The sequence below is a fragment of the Cebus imitator genome, unplaced genomic scaffold (assembly GCF_001604975.1).
Source record: "Cebus imitator isolate Cc_AM_T3 unplaced genomic scaffold, Cebus_imitator-1.0 Scaffold42, whole genome shotgun sequence".
NCBI classification, from domain to species: Eukaryota; Metazoa; Chordata; class Mammalia; order Primates; family Cebidae; genus Cebus; species Cebus imitator.
The window spans coordinates 8,233,870-8,245,618 of record NW_016107357.1 but is presented as its reverse complement, the minus strand read 5'-3'; the positions used below and the strand labels follow the sequence as shown (position 1 = coordinate 8,245,618).

The 11,749-nt window shown below is 43.7% G+C and overlaps 2 protein-coding genes across 13 annotated transcripts in view; one reads left to right on the top strand and one right to left on the bottom strand.

Annotated features, from left to right (window-relative positions):
• Positions 1 to 4,992: 4,992 nt before the first annotated feature.
• Positions 4,993 to 6,597, bottom strand: LOC108302727 (homeobox protein Hox-D9-like). The gene is made up of 3 exons (XM_037737809.1): positions 6,418 to 6,597; positions 5,944 to 6,170; positions 4,993 to 5,430 (listed from the first exon to the last, which is right to left on the bottom strand). Exons 1-3 carry the CDS (start codon positions 6,595 to 6,597, stop codon positions 5,133 to 5,135), a joined length of 705 nt encoding a protein of 234 aa, XP_037593737.1. The 3' UTR covers positions 4,993 to 5,132.
• ENAH (ENAH actin regulator) overlaps positions 6,146 to 11,749 on the top strand; it is a 156,929-nt gene continuing 151,325 nt past the window's right edge. For all 12 annotated transcript variants that reach the window (XM_037737744.1, XM_037737742.1, XM_017526421.2 and 9 more), the window contains exon 1: positions 6,146 to 6,600. In XM_037737744.1, the coding sequence (XP_037593672.1) occupies positions 6,596 to 6,600 (5 nt within the window). In that variant the 5' untranslated portion in view covers positions 6,146 to 6,595. The remainder of the gene's footprint in view (positions 6,601 to 11,749) is intronic.

Below are 11,749 nucleotides of genomic sequence, written 5' to 3'. Positions count from 1 at the left end.
TGCTTCATATACAAAATGAATACAATATCAACATTTTACTTCATTATAAGTTGGTACTCATGATAAATGAGTTAAGGGAATTAGAATGTTTGGAGGCCAAATGAAAGTATTATAACTAATGATATGCAATAACATTATTTTTCTGATTATTTCCTGCCTTTCAACTTTAGAAAGACTTGACTAGAGGTTGAATTTGGACATTAAACCCAAGAAAATGAACATTTGAAGATAATTTCTCAAAGTAGAATTTGGCCAGGTCACCATACTTAGCAACAGTTTCAAAGAGAAAGATAATTGAGGTTTTTAATGAGCTTTGAAACTTACCTGAAAGGTGGGATAAAAGTGTGGTGTTAAGCAGTGTGAATTGATTTTAGACCGTTTGTTTAGGATATATCCTAGTGGTAATATCTTTCTTCTGTACTGTAATTAGCCAGAAAATAATCTTTTCTTTAATAACTTTTTTCCTGATCTCCTTTGAGGAAATGCTATATGGTCAGTTGTCACCTGATTGTGTTGTCTGTGAAAATTGGTATTCTCAAGTTTTATTACAGTAAATCACTTCAATGCAAGAACGAAGGTACCAATCTTTTCTTTTCTCCCCTAGCTACAAGCTAGATTTTTAAAAATAGGAGCTAAGAGTTCAGAATTAGATTGTGATGATAGTTCTTTTTTCTTCCTTTTCTTTTTTGGTACAGGGTCTTGCTCTGTTGCCCAGGCTGGAGTGCAATGGTGTGATTATGGCTCACTGCAGCCTCAACCTCTTGGCTCAAGCCATCCTCCACCCTCAGCCTCCTATGTAGTTGGGACTACGGGTGCACGCCACCATGCCTAGCTAGTATTTTAATTTTTGTAGAGATGGAGTCTCACTATATTGCTCAGCCTGTTCTTGAACTCCTGGGCTCAAGTGATCCTCCTGTCTCAGCCTTCCAAAGTGCTGTGATTACAAGAATGAGCCATTGCACCAGGCTTGATACTTATTTTCAATCTACTTTCTAGAGGTCTATGATTTGATTGTTATCTAGAAATGGAGCCCACCTGCCATATTCTTTAAATGGCATCCATGGCTGAATTTTGTGGGAAAAAAACACATTGCATTTTATAGAATATGGCCTCTACAGAGTAATGTTACTCCAAAACCATTCAGGCTATGGGAATCTTCTGCCAAATCTAAACACTGTAGAGCTAAGAAAAGAAAGAGACTCTGGGGAAGAAGAAATGAAATTAGCTGAATAAATCCTAATTTGGAAGGGAGAAAAATGACAAATAGAAGAAAAATGCAAAAGGCAGAGAGGCAAATAGTTTCCTCTAATGTCTATGTCTCCTGATAATATTGTAGAGCTGAGATTATATATGGACAGCTAAAGCCGAAAGATGAGAAATAAAAATATCTTGAATCCTACTGGAATATCATGTTCCACATTATTTTTTTTTCCATTCTTGGGGAGACAAACAAAAATTATACTGTGAACTAACTGCCACAAAAGAAAATACTGTTACATGTAAGTAGAAAGTGTACAATCAAGTTCACTCCAAACTACCTTCTCTTCCTCACCCATCCGTAAAGTAACTCTTAATTTTTCGAGGGAGAGCCTTTTTTTGGGTGATGGGGGAGACTGTGCCTACAATCCTTAGCACTGATTTCCTGACTGCTGAGTAGCATTAGTCATGCATCCTCCTCATGCCCATAAATGGAGGACGAGCCTACACTGATGCTATCGGATGAATTTAAACAAGGCCTGTTCCAAGTGAACCCTCAGAGCCAGACTGACAACACTCCTGCAGCAAACTCATCTTCAACAGAAGCCAGTTTTGTTTCATTTTCTGAGTACACACTGCTAACAAATGTATAGGCCAATGTGATGTCTGTGTACTGTACACCTGGGGCTTGGAGCAGGCCTCCTACTGTGATATTAAGCAGGGGTGACTGGGCGCAGGGGCTCATGCCTGTAATGCCAGCACTTTGGGAGGCCAAGGCAGGTAGATCACCTGAGGTCAGGAGTTCAAGATCCGCCTGACCAACATGGTAAAACCTGTCTCTACTAAAAACATGAAAATCAGCTGGGTGTGGTGGTGAGTGCCTATAATCCCAGTTACTGGGGAGGCTGAGGCAAGAGAATTGCTTGAATACTGGAGGCGGAGCTTTCAGTGAGCAGAGCTCTCACCACTGCCCTCCAGCCTGGGCAACACAGCGAGACTCCATCTTAAAAAAACAAACAAACAAACAAAAAAAGGTTGGGCATGGTGGCTCACGTCTATAATCCCAGCACTTTGGGAGGCCAAGGTAGGTGGATCACGAGGTCCGGAGTTTGAGACCAGCCTGGCCAACATGGTGAAACCCCATCTCTACTAAAGATACAAAAAATTAGCCAGGAGTGGTGGCATGCACCTGTAATTTCTGCTACTCAGGAGGCTGAGGCAGGAGAACCACTTGAACCTGGGGGGCAGAGGTTGCAGTGAGGCGAGATCATCATTGCACTCCAGGCTGGGTAACAGGGCGAGATTCCGTCTCAAAAAAAAAGCAGGGGTGAAAATTTTCTCTGAGGGAAAGTTGAGGTCTATATACTTGATGTTAAGAACTCAGTATGTTTCTTCTTTTTTTTTTTTTGAGACCTGGTCTTGCTCTGTCACCCGGGCTGGAGTAGAGTGGTACGATCTTGGCTTACTGCAACCTCTGCCTCCTGGGTTCAAGTGATTCTCCTGCCTCAGCCTCCTGAGTAGCTGGGATTACAGGCACCATGCCTGGCTAATTTTTTGTATTTTTAAAAGAGATGGGGTTTCACTATGTTGGCCAGGTTGGCCTTGAACTCCTGACCTTGTGATCCATCCACCTTGGCCTACAAAACTGCTGGGATTACAGGCATTGAGCCACCGTGCCTGGTCACCTGACTAATTTTTAAAACATTTTATAGAAACGGGATCTCACCATGTTGCCCGGGCTGGGTCTCGAACTCCTGGGCTCAAACAATCTGCCTGCCTCAGCCTCCCAAAGTGCTGGGTTTACAAGCATGAGCCACCATGCCAGGCCCAGGCCTAATTTTTAAGCAGAGTTTATGAGAAGAGAATCAGCTTTACTTGTTATTGCCTTAATGCACTCTTATCCTGTAGGAAGGTAGTTTGATACGGTAGAAGGAACAATGAACCAATAATTGGAAATCCTGAGTATAAGTTGTGGGCAAGTTACTTAACCTCTGTGGGTCTCACAGTTCTTTTCTGAAAGATGAGTGGGCTAAAGATTCCTTCCATCTCTAAAATTCTTTTATTCTATATGGTAACACATTCCACAGCATTTCCTTTGTGACCAGAATTAGTCTGTGACTTCCTACCTCAAGTATCCCTTTTGCCCTCTTTGAATGTTAAACCAAATATGAACAAGAAGCAATAACATTTTGTCACAGCCAACAAATTGCCCTTCCACAGAATGACCTTGGGAGGTCAGGCCACCCATTGCAATATCTGAATCCAAAAGGCAAAGCTATGACCAACTTGTGAGCTGGCAGGCTGCCATCCAAAAGGATGGAAATGGTTGTAGGCAGCCAAAATTCTTGGCTGGTACATTTTTAATAAACATAGACAATAAGAACAGCATTTTCCACTTGGATTGCTTAATTTGGTGCCCATACCATTGGAACATTTGCTGTTAGAATAAAGATGATGTGATATATCACTTATTTAGCGCAGGATGGATTAACTTTCACAAATGAGAAGTAGGTTATGGAGTCATCTGTAAGGAATTTTTATCCTTGTTTCTTGTGTCTGGCAGGAGATAGCTTGAGTCATTACAGCACTTTCTCCACCCCTTTTGGCCCTTTGTAAGAGTTTTCCCTGAAACATAAGCTCTGTCAGATTTACTGTATTGCTATGAATGGACTAAGGCAAATTGGTGAGACTTCTTTGTGGTCGAATGTGTTTTATTAATACTTTTCCAAGATGGTTCAATATGTCTTAATAATTTTTCCAAGAAAAAAGCCTCCACAGCACGTATTCTTCGGTTAATTTAAAGAATAATAGTTGAGGTATGTGTTTCAAACTACAGGGAGAAACTTACGTAAGACAATGACCCTCATAGTTGCTAGTTATGATTTTTAATCATGCCTGTTGCACTAATTGATCCAGTTACTTGAGCTCTGTTTCCCTGTCTCTACTTGCAATATGGCAACTAGGACATTTGACTGGCAAGGGTGTTTTGGAGATCCTTGAATAAAATGCTCTCTGTAATGGTAAGCTGTAATTAGATATGTGGGTGGAAATTAGCATTCTTCAAGTACACCATGTTTAAGGCAGAGGCATCATGCTATCTACTACCTGAGGCCACCTTGATCCTGTGCCATACCTCCAGGTCACTGGTTCTATAGGGCTGTTGGTCTAAGGCTGCCGGTTCCAAAAATAAAATAACTCGGCATTGAGCTCTAAAACCAGGGAGTTTTTTTCTTTTTTTTTTTTTTGAGATGGAGTTTCGATCTGTCACCCAGGCTGCAATGCAATGGCGTGATCTCGGCTCATTACAACCTCCTCTTCCCCGGTTCAAGTGATTCTCTTGCTTCAGCCTCCCCAGTAGTAGAGACAGTGTTTCACCATATTGGCCAGGCTGTTCTCAAACTCATGACCTCAGGTGATCAACCCGACTCAGCCTCCCAAAGTGCTGGGGTTATAGGCGTGAGCCACCTCGCCTGGCTGAAACCAGGAAGCTTTTTTATGTTTAAAAGCAGGCTTCACAGTTCTTTTACGGACAAGTCAGGCATTGACCACGGATCACTATAACTTGTCTTTTCATTTGGAAGTGTCCGTTTTCCCAACCTTCATAACTATCTTTTGAATGGTACCTGCATCTTAAAATAAAACTTTTGAATGGATTCCTGGAGTCATGGTAGGTCCTCCATTTTGGATGAGCTCCTTCAGTAACAGCATCCCTGTAGCAATAACCCTTTTCCATCCTCTTCAACTTTTATACAGAAAGTACATCCCTGTTTCGGGACTAAAAAGGGGCTGCAATTGGTACGTTAAAAATTTTATTACTGTATTTGTTTTCAGATACAAAAAAACCCCCCAAACCCTCCCATAACGACCAATTCTGGCTTTCTAGAATCCCTCCTCCCTGACTTGACTTGAAATGAGATTTGCCTCGCCAGTATTTTCTATCTACTTATTAAGGGAGGTGATTTCAAGACCATTGGGAATGACGGAAAATTTAGAACTATCATTAGTTCCTCTCCCTCCCCGCCCCCCGCCCGGGGTTCCCTCTTTGCTAATGACGCTGGAAAGCCGCTCCACTGGCGGCGTTTCTCTTCTCCCACTCTTGTGGCAACACACGGTTCCGCGCGCGTCTCCCGGCGACTGCGTTTCCCCGAGAGTCGGCTGCGTTCGTTAGGGGATGAAGTCATCCGTATACCTAGTGTGCACAGCTCCTTCCATCGGCGCAGCACGCTGGGATTCCTTGGGAAGACAAGGAGCGAAAGGAACAATGATGACCATATTTTCCATTTATATGCCCCCCTCAACTCCGCAGGAATCGCTGGGCGCAGCCGTGACGGGGGCGGGTGGTGGGTCTAACCGGGATACCCCCCCGATTCCCTCGTCCCCTTCCCGAGGCCGCAAGAGGGCGGGCTAAGCACTCGCCCCGCGCTAGGGCAGCCGGCCGCTAGCCGACCGGAGTCCCCCAGTCCGGCCCTGTGCCCAGTCACGCGTCCCGGCTCCCCACGCCGGTGCCTGCGGGTCCGGCGCCCGGGAGGTCTCGGCGCCTCGGTCTCCGCACCGCGGCCGCGGGGAAGGCCCTGGAACTCCCCCAGCCTCTGGGGAGCGGGAGGCGACTGGGAGGGGGCCGACGGTCAAGGACAACCCTGGGCGAGGAACCCCGGCCGACTGCGGGCGGGAGGTGCCGGGGGGGTGGCCGGCCCGAATCCCAGGGGGCTGCAGGGGGCGGGGTAGGGAGGTAACAAAGAGCCTCACTCTGCCGCCGCTGCCGCCGCCGCCGCCGCGCTCGCTCCCGCCCAGACCCGCTCTCCGCAGTCCGGCGGGGGCCCAGCCGCCGGCACGGGGGAGCGCGCCCGGCCCCCCGCCTCCCCTCCCCCCGCGCCGCCCCCTCGCCCCCGGGGGAAGGAGGGGAGGAGGGCGGCGCCTGCGTGTTCCTCCGCCGTGCGCCCCGCCTCCTCCCGGGCTCCTCGCGGCGATCCCGACTCTCCTCCCGCGGCTGCAGCAGCTGCCGGTTGCACACGGCCTCGGCGGCGGCGCGGCGGGCGCGGGCCTGTGGAGCGGCGGCCGGGCGCGCGGCCCCGGCGGGCACCCCTCCGAGGGCGGCCGAGGAAGCTCCGGGAGGAGGAGCAGGACCACGAGGAGGTGGGAGGCGGCGGCCGCCTGGGGACCCGCTCCGTGCCTCGGCCTCTCCGCCCCCTCCCCAGCCTTTCTCTCGCCCCCTTCTCTCACACTCCCGGCCGGCGCCTCGGCTTTGTGCGAGGAGATGTTGTAGCCCTTGGCCGTCGAAGGAGCCGGACACTTGTCTCCCGTCTCCGAGCTGCTCCCCGCCCCTGGAGGAGAGACCCCCTTCGGCTCGGCGCCTCCCGCGTCTCCCGGCTGCTGGGGAAGCCTCTGCGCCGCCGGCACCATGAGGTGAGGGGCGCGCGGGGCGGGGGCCGGGCGGGCCATTGTGCCGCGGGAGCCGCGACCCCAGCTCTCCTCGGACCCCGCCTTCCCTCTCCCCGCCGGGCGCGTCTCCCCGGGTCTCCTGGCTGTTCCTCCCCCCTCCCCCTTTTGTCCCTTCCAATTTCCCTTTCTTTCTTGGAAACCTCCCCAACCCCTGTGGTTTCGGGGGTCTCGCTTCACCTTTCTCTCATTTTTCCTCAAATGCTCTTCTTTCACCCAGGATTTCCCTTCCTAAATTTAATTTGCGCCTGGCTCCCTCCCCCCAGCCTTTGCTAGCGAAACCCGGGAGATGGGGAGGGGTTCGAGAATCGAAGCGTGTATGTTGCTGGGAAACAGGTATTTTTCCGTATATATGTAAAAATTTCATGCACTTTTGCCTCTTAACTCTCGTGTTTAATTAAAAAAGGAAGAAAAGTTTGAAAGGTCTGAAGTCTCTGCCGGTAATGAAGTGCCTCTGGTAGGGGTAGGTGAAGGCGCTGTGAAAGGTGAAATTTCACGGTGGTGGGGGAAGGGAAAGAACGGCTTAGGTTCACGTGGTGGGGGCAGTAAAAGGCTGGGATAAGTAAGTCGTTAGGGGTGTGTAAGCGGGGGTGGGGAAGGGCTCTGTTTGGAAAAGCCCTTTCGCCCCTTCCTCTGTAGCAGCCTGTGTTGCATTGCAGCAGCTGCTTTTTCCCTTTGCTCTGTAATCAATAAAACAGGAGCTAAATTATTTTTGCGGCCCCGAAGAAGAGAATTGAATGTACTGTCGTAACATTTTTTTTTAAATTGATACGATGGAACATATGGTGTGATATTTTTCTTTTTTGTTTCTCAAATTGTGTAGGAGAATAAACCATGATGTGGTGTGTCATTCATTGGAGATTTTTTTCCAGCCTTTCCTAAGCCTGTTTTGTGTCCATAACCTTCTCTTTTCGGATTGGTGCAAGACTTCGTGAGAAATGGGACTTGGTAGACTGAAGGCTGATCCATTCTGCGTTATCATCCTTAAAGGCCTTCCTTTTGGGTTAAACAATTGTGGACAAAGTACATTACTCCATTTCTCTCTCTTGAAAGAGATAGTCTTACAGTTCATTTGGATTTGAATCTCCTTTGTGTTAAAGATTAATGGCCAACCGTTGCCAAGACCTTTATAATGTAATACAATGAGATTTGAATGATATCTACAAATTCCTTCGCTTTGGCAAGAAAATGTCATGTCATTGGAATTCTTTCTCAATTTCAGTAGTTTCCATTTTAAACTTTGCTTTTCATTTTTTTTCTATCAAGGTCGAACATGTTTCAATTTGCTTTTATATGTATATATTTTGTGATGTATCTGTGTTGTATTTTCACTTAGGCTTACTGTGAATTTGAATTTTTTTCTCTGATTCCAGGTTACCTTTATGATGGCCTTAAAGAGTGAGTTTAATGTTGTTTCTCTAGGTGACTAACCCCTTTTCCCTTGATTTCTCACAAGTTATTTTGAAATATAAGCGATCAGTTTAAAAAGTAATTATACAAACCAAAAAACACAATCTTTGTAAAATATGGCTTGAAAACTTTTAGTCATATGTTCGAGCATGACTTTTTTTTAAAAATCGAGTTACTGATGTCCTTGAAAACTCAGGAACTGTAATATACATATTGTTATATCTTGTAATATTTTATGTTGTTGGTTTCTGTTTTAGAGATTTAATGCCGTAGGGATCTTGCAGACCAGAAGTTATCAGTTGTTTCAAACTTTGGGTAAAGTTATCTTAACATTGAGAAATGTAAAACAGTGAAAGTGGGTTGGTTTTTTTTTTTTTTTTTTTTTTTTTTTTTTTTTTTTGATATTTTTTTTTTTTTTTTTTTTTTTTAAAGAGACTGTCGTGATGCGATCTTGGCTCACTGCAACCTCTGCCTCCCTGGTTCAAGCGATTCTTCTGCCTCAGCTTCCTGAGTAGCTGGGATTACGGGTGTATGCCACCATGACCGGCTAATTTTTTGTATTTTTAGTCGAGATGGGGTTTCAGCGTGTTAGCCGGGATGGTCTTGATCTCTTGACCTTCTGATCTGCCTGCTTAGGCCTCCCAAAGTGCTGGAATTAAAGGCATGAGCCACAGGCGCCTGGCCAAAAGTGGGTTATTTTTAAATAAAAACCGTCATAATTGTCTAATTCAAAGATTGTGAACTAAAAAAAAGTTACCGTTTTGGGTATTCAGTAAAGTTTAATCACTGTCATGTATAGATGTTGTCTGTCACAGGTAAATTACGTCTTCACTGAAAAGTTCGTTTTCTAATAAAAAGTAACTTCTCTTTTTTAAGCTTTTTTCTTGGGTCTGTTCCTGATGAAGTGTAGGGAGAGAGGCACCACACTGATGTTTTTCAGCAACATAAATATAGAACTTGGTACACAGGTCTGAAGTTTATTTAAGCAGTCTACAGTAATTCTTTGTAGGCTAATTTTGCATAATTTAAGAGCAGGAAAGAGGATCAGCTTTTCACTTTGGAAGGAACTGTATTATTTGGTGGGTGGTTTGTGCAACTCAGGTAGTACGCAGATTTGCTTAGATATCTGTAGAAGTGAGATTGGTAAGGGATAAAATCTTGTGCTGGTTGCAAAATCTTTGATATATTTTGGTCTTAAGAAAGGGCTTTTCAGTTTATATTAATATATGCTTAGTCTTCATCATGCTTTCAAGTACTGCAGGACGTAAATGTTAGCCTTTTAAGTTGAGCCCTTTTTGGTTATATTAAGATGTACTTCTGATGTTTCAAAGAATATTTCCAACTAAGTTGGTCAGAATTCTGAATAGAGGATATGGTGAATATATTATGGTAGAAGTATTAGTGATATCTTTCAGATGACTTTAATTTTAGGAATAGCATTCTCACTGTATATAATGTAATCTTACACACAAGATAACTGAATATAGTTTATATTCCTGAAACAGCCATAGGCATTTTACATGAATAAAATGTATGTATAGATTTACTTGTTAATATTTTGCTTAAAAGTGAATATTTAAAAAATGAAAAAGCACATTACTTATACAGGACAGTGGAAAGGTTGAGACCAAAAAGCTGGTACTCTTTGTGTCCTGTCTATTTAGTTCTATTCTTACGTTTCATTTATGTAATGTTTCAAAAGTGTAAGATACTTTGTGATTGAAGTGTGTGTTTATATGTATGTGAATGCGTGTATAGGCATGTACAGTGTGCCTTTTAAGTGCATTTTAAAAAATAGTTGGTTTGTTTCTTAAGACTTTTTTTCTTTTTACTGAAAGAGGCGCTTGTCTGATCTAAAATAGTTGCATGTAGCCTAGTGGCTAAGAAGAGCTCAGAAGATTTTGTGTTTACATTCTTGGATCATTTTTGCATAGTCCAGGCTTCCACTAGCTACTCTGACTTTCTAATATAAAAAGGTGTAATAGGGTTATGAAGATTTGTCTAAGCTGTTTACTAGCTGGGGGACCTTGAACTAATCACATTATTTCACTGATGTATTTTTTTAAAAAAATATGTAAAAATAAAGATAATCCTTAACTGAGTAGTGAGGATCAACTGGTAATAGAAGGTTCTTTATACACTTGTAAGCCTTAAATATATGCTACTCCCCTTGTTTCCAGGCCTAGTTCTATGTTAGACTAGTTGGGTAAAACTTCTGAGCAGTAGGCCCCACCTTGGGACCTTGTTTAGCTCAAGGATGTCAAATAGGCCACATTTTGCTCATTTTATAGGTGAGGAAGCTGTTTCCTTCCTATGTGTATGTTTAGGGTCTTTGAAGTATCTTCATTTGTGGTAGTGATAAATTTTGTATACATTTTAGAATGTAGTACAGTCAGGGTCAGAAGATCCAGGTTTTATATGCTGACCTGTTAATTGAGCAAACTAGTTAAAAAAAAAATGGAGATAATCTTATATTACACAGGATTGTTTTGTGAAGTGTCAAGTGAGATATCCATGAAAGGATACAAATAGTAGTCTCTTTGTTCCCATGGGTCTTCATTTATACTGGTAGCTGTTGGATGTGTCACTTTCCCACAGAGGTTTATTTTAGGAGGAAGAACCAAATATTCATTTTTTGAATGTCAGTATTGTATTGTAAAAATTTACTAAGTGAATATGTCTTGAATAAGAGTGTGGATTGATAGAGAAAATTTGCTAAAGTTTATTCAGTATTTAAGGTTTTGGATACCTTGTTGGCCTAGTTGGATTAAGCAAAATAACTGCAGAGGCACTATTTGGCTGGTATAGAAGAACGTACATACTGAATAGGTTTTGGTGATTTATCTTACACAAGGCTTAAAACAGGGGTGATTTGTAAACTTGTAAAACATCTAGTCTTTATCATGAGTGTAAGAAAGATTTGGAAAAATGTGATTTCAGTTTTTATGTGGTTGTAGGAGAGTAAAAGGATACTTAAACCCTTCCTGTGCCAACTTGAAGTTGTCTTTTCCTCTTTTTTACTCTCCCTTCTTTGAAATTGATGGATGGAATTGAGTGGAAGTAAAAGTTAGAGAATTTGAGTTGAAGCTGTACTTTAGTGGATGCTTTTTCAGATAATGGTTTATGAATTTCTCCTAACTGGAAACAAGAAGGGGATTCCTTGTCAGACCTGGGTTATAGTCCTTGACATGCTCTCCCAGCCCCCCACCGCCACAATCCCTGTGTGCTCCAGTGCACTTTACATATTTTTTTGCTATTGCATATATTCTGTTGTTTTATAATTATGTGGTTCTTTTTGTCCCTCTTCATTGTAAGTTCCTTGAAGACAAGTACTGCATTTTTATATTCATGGTACTAGCAAAATACTTGGCAAATAGTGGGTGGTCTATATAAATGTTTGACTGCCCTGTTCTTTTGTAGAATCTATTCACTAACAATAGCAATTCCATTTTTGGGGTACCTGTAGTGTTCTAGAAGCTGTATTGGGTATTGTAGGGTGTAGTGTGGTATTTGGTGGATACTAAATGTTAATAACATAATTTAGGTAGGCAAGCAAAAACTCACATCCTGATTATAGGAATAGGTGTAGCCGGGCGTGGTGGCTCAAGCCTGTAATCCCAGCACTTTGGGAGGCTGAGGCGGGTGGATCACGAGGTCAAGAGATCGAGACCATCCTGGTCAACACGGTGAAACCCCGTCTCTACTA

Bases quoted from the DNA above. Each gene is read 5' to 3' on its own strand.
- LOC108302727 (XM_037737809.1), bottom strand. From the start codon at position 6,597: ATGGTGCCGGCGGCGCAGAGGCTTCCCCAGCAGCCGGGAGACGCGGGA. The intron at 6,171-6,417 runs GTGAGAGAAGGG...GCGGGAGGAGAG, and splicing joins CCGAGGCGCCGGCCGGGAGT to TCGGGATCGCCGCGAGGAGC. The intron at 5,431-5,943 runs GTGAGGCTCTTT...TGTCTTCCCAAG, and splicing joins GCGGCGGCAGCGGCGGCAGA to GAATCCCAGCGTGCTGCGCC.